Source organism: Chrysochloris asiatica, unplaced genomic scaffold (assembly GCF_000296735.1).
Source record: "Chrysochloris asiatica unplaced genomic scaffold, ChrAsi1.0 scaffold00274, whole genome shotgun sequence".
Lineage (NCBI taxonomy): Eukaryota > Metazoa > Chordata > Mammalia > Afrosoricida > Chrysochloridae > Chrysochloris > Chrysochloris asiatica.
Genome location: NW_006408792.1, coordinates 3,619,764 through 3,623,526, shown reverse-complemented (window position 1 = coordinate 3,623,526; position 3,763 = coordinate 3,619,764). Strand labels below are relative to the sequence as shown.

The 3,763-nt window shown below is 36.1% G+C and overlaps 1 protein-coding gene across 1 annotated transcript in view; it reads right to left on the bottom strand.

Moving 5' to 3' along the window:
* The window catches only part of CPA3 (carboxypeptidase A3 (mast cell)), a 57,891-nt gene that overhangs the window by 28,030 nt on the left and 26,098 nt on the right, over nucleotides 1–3,763 (bottom strand). The window contains exons 4-6 of the mRNA XM_006874393.1: nucleotides 2,242–2,344; nucleotides 2,040–2,141; nucleotides 830–931 (exon numbers count right to left, since the gene is read on the bottom strand). Coding sequence (XP_006874455.1) covers nucleotides 830–931; nucleotides 2,040–2,141; nucleotides 2,242–2,344 — 307 coding nt within the window. The remainder of the gene's footprint in view (nucleotides 1–829; nucleotides 932–2,039; nucleotides 2,142–2,241; nucleotides 2,345–3,763) is intronic.

Sequence of the window (3,763 nt, the reverse complement as noted above, 5' to 3'; positions counted from 1 at the left end):
TTCCTGTGCACTTGCATAGTCAGTGAAATATCTAATTGGGAACTAAAGGTCTCTGCACTGAATGAGCACATTGAAGAAAGATAGAATTTATAGGTATGAATTGGAATCAACTTGACAATTGGGTTTTAGGTTAGTAGAAGTTGGAGTTTCTGTGTTGTGCACATGGTTTTGTGGCTGACTCTGGTAGCGTAGTGGTCATGAATTAGGCTGCAAACCTCAAGGTCAGCAGTTCAAAACTCCCGGCTGTTCCGTGGGAGAAAGATAAGGCTTTCTGCTTCTGTAAAGATTTACAGCCTCAGAAACCCTGTACAGGGTCACTAAGAGTTGGAACCGACTCCACATCACATAACAACAACTAACCAAAAGCACTGGTGGTTCAAACCAACTCAGAGATACCTTGGGAGAAAGGCCTGGTGGAGTGCTTCCAAAAAGTCATAAGCATGAATATTCTGTGAAATACATTTCTGTTCAAAAACACATGAGATCACTATGATCAGAAATGGCCAGGTCACTGGAACGGTTTTAATCTGAAGATGTTTTCAGATTTATCATACTTCAATATAGGGAAAAGTTCCATATTATAGCCTCAAAGAGTTACTTTCAGACTTATCAACTGTCAGCTGGAGTTCAAGAAGTTTGAAGGAAGGTGGCAATGTTATAAAAATAGCGACGATAAGCAAAGGCCTGATCATTTGTTTTTTGACAGCACCAAATCTGGGCTCTTGTAGTTAAGTGGAACTGCATTCACGTGAAAGGGGGTCACTCTTCAGTGAAGTGCTGGAAACTTGACAGTTAGAGAAGAATTGCCAGATTGTTCTGATCCACTTACCTGATAGACAAACCACTGGCAGAATGCTGGGGAGATCCATTCTCGTGCATGGATGCCACAGTCCATAAAAATAGATGGCTTTCTTTCATCCTGCTTCCCAACCTATTTAAAAATAAACTTGAGATTTTATTTTGCATGAATGTGTTGAGTAGACACGCCATCGATCCTATGTTGTCCAATAATACACTTGTATCATCTTCAGCACAGTTCTTTCCCCTGCCTGTTGATGAATGAGTAACTGTGTATGTATGTATTGTTCTCAGGGAGGACCATGGCACATATTCTTAAATGCATATGCATAATTCATGATCTGTTATACAGTTCAGTTTCCAAAAATATTTCTTAGTGTCAGAGTTATTTTCCAGATTTAAAAAAAGTCAGTCTGTTATTTTTCTTATATTTTTGTCTAAGAAACAGATTAAGAAGTCAGTTCTGTTTCCACGATTTGCTTTTGCTTGTTCAGCTTCATTAACTGGGTATGTTTAGTTAGGAGTAGAGAAGATTCTATAGTTGTGTTTGGAATGAGGAGGAGGAGAGTGGGGAGGAGAGTAGCTCAATATTCGAAGGGCTTTTGTTTTGAATAAAGTTTGTATTTGTTTTGGGTTGTTGGAGAGAATGAATGGGTGGTGGTTCAGCAGTTATTAGAGGACTGCTTCCATGAATAGTATCTTTGGATGTCTTAAAACTTCAGCAGCAGCTAAATGGCCATTGTTGGTCATGTACTAGAAGGGAATCTTCCATCAACACAGGACTCAAATGGTTCACTTTGTGTTCATATAGAGGGGTATATGAATCCTATGATTCTATAATACTTAAATTTCTCTCTTCTTTATTACTTTATCATTAATTAATTAATTCTCTCTGCTTCATTACTTTATTTATTCATTAACTTATGTTTCTATGAATTTTAATGAGTACAAACTGATTTATACACTAAGGAATTCACAAAATCTTATGGAGAAAGGTACGGAAACAGATATTATTTATCTTGTCGACTATGTACCCTTTGGCAAACGGTTTATTCAGGCACTATCTTGGTTCCACCAAAAACCACATGCCACTTCAACTCTTGAGTGGACATCTACAAGTTAAACATTATTTCAAAGAAAAAGATTTCTTACTGTCTTGAAATTAGCCCAATTGTGTCACAATGTAACTTTTAATCTTTTAAACAGTAATAAAAAATCAGTGGTTCTTGAATTACTTTTACCTTGAGAACATATAGAGGATTATCTTCGAAAGTTTTTCCAATCTTAATGCGAGATACCATTTCGGGGCACTTGTTCATCATTTTTTCCGTCCAAGCAACAATCTTAGAAGCAAAACCAAATTTAAGGAATTAGAATAAAAGAAAACTAACAACAAATGTTAAGGGTGAATTTTTTTTGAAGTAGAGGCATTTTATACTGTACTTTGTCCCAGTTATTATATTTTGCATAGCTGTGTCTATATGGGATATCTTCTTTAACATCAAACTGTTTCTCAATCTCTTCTTGTACATCATGAATCAGGATTCTGTTTGAGAGAGGAAGGATAAAATGCACATTTACTACAAAAGGAAAACAGAGTTATTTTTCATTTGCAGAAATGTTCTCTTTCTTCTCCTCTATCTCATATCAAGTTAACCCTGTTTCTTCATGAGTCTCCTCGAGTTCTCTCAGCCATGCCATGTGTCTGTAGCTTCTGAGTACCTCGGTTATCTTGAGCTACACTGTCCTATATGGTAGCTTCTAGCTACATGTATCTATTAAGCTCTTAAAATGTGCCTCATCCAAAACTACATAAGCTTGCTGTACCTGTAAAATACACACTGCATTTTGAAGACTTAGCTTATATAAAAAAGACGTAAAACATCACAAGAATTTTTATATTGATTGTATGTTGAAATAATATTTTGGATTTATTGGTTTACATAAAATAAATGACTAAAACTAACTTTACCTGTTGCTATTGAAGGAGTTAGTGGCACAGTGAGTTAGACATTGGTCTGTTAACCACAAGTTTGGCAGTTCAGACCCACTACTCTGCTGTCTGCTCCCATAAAGGTTTACAGTCTTGGAAACTCTATATAGGGTCACTTTGACTTGGAATGGACTCAATGGCATTAGGTTTAGTTTGGTTTTGGGTTACTTTTTCCTATTTTAGTGTCAACAACAACAATAACTAGTACATTTGAAATTATATATTTCATTTATAGTATAGTACATTTGAAATTATATATTTCATATGTAATATTGTACATTTCAAATAGCTCACATTATATTGCTATTGGTCACTGTTAATCTGCAACTGACCACACCCTTCTTCAAAGCACAAACACTAACACACACACTGCCCAGGTCACCGCAGATACCCTTATCCACACATCTATAAATCTTCCCTTATAATTTCACACTTCAAGAGCTGGTAGAAACTTGAATAATAATAGAAATAATAATAATAACAAACACTTAGCATTTTCTATGTGCTAGTCCTTGTTGGAATCCTGGTATGGCACTGTACAAAAAACACAAGTTGGCGGTTAAAACTCACCAGCTGCTCCTCAGAAACTGTATACAGGTTTGCTATGAATCAGAATTGACTTGACTGCACTTAATAACAGCAATAAGGCTCTCTGGTAGTGTAATGGATTACAAACTGGATTGCTAACCTCAAGGTCCATAGTCCAAATATACCAGTTGCTCTGTGGGAGAAAGATGAGGCTTTCTGCTCCCATGAAGATTTATAGCCTCAGAAACCCTATGCAGGGTCTCTATGAGTCAGAACCAACTCCATAACACACAACCACCACCACCATCAATAACAACAACAAGAAGAAGGCATTCTACGATATACACTATTTCCTAATTCTTTTCAAATTTTTATTGAATGATTTCACCTATTTTTTAAAATTTATCTTTCTATTGTGAACTGAGTGATAGTTTACATGGGAGA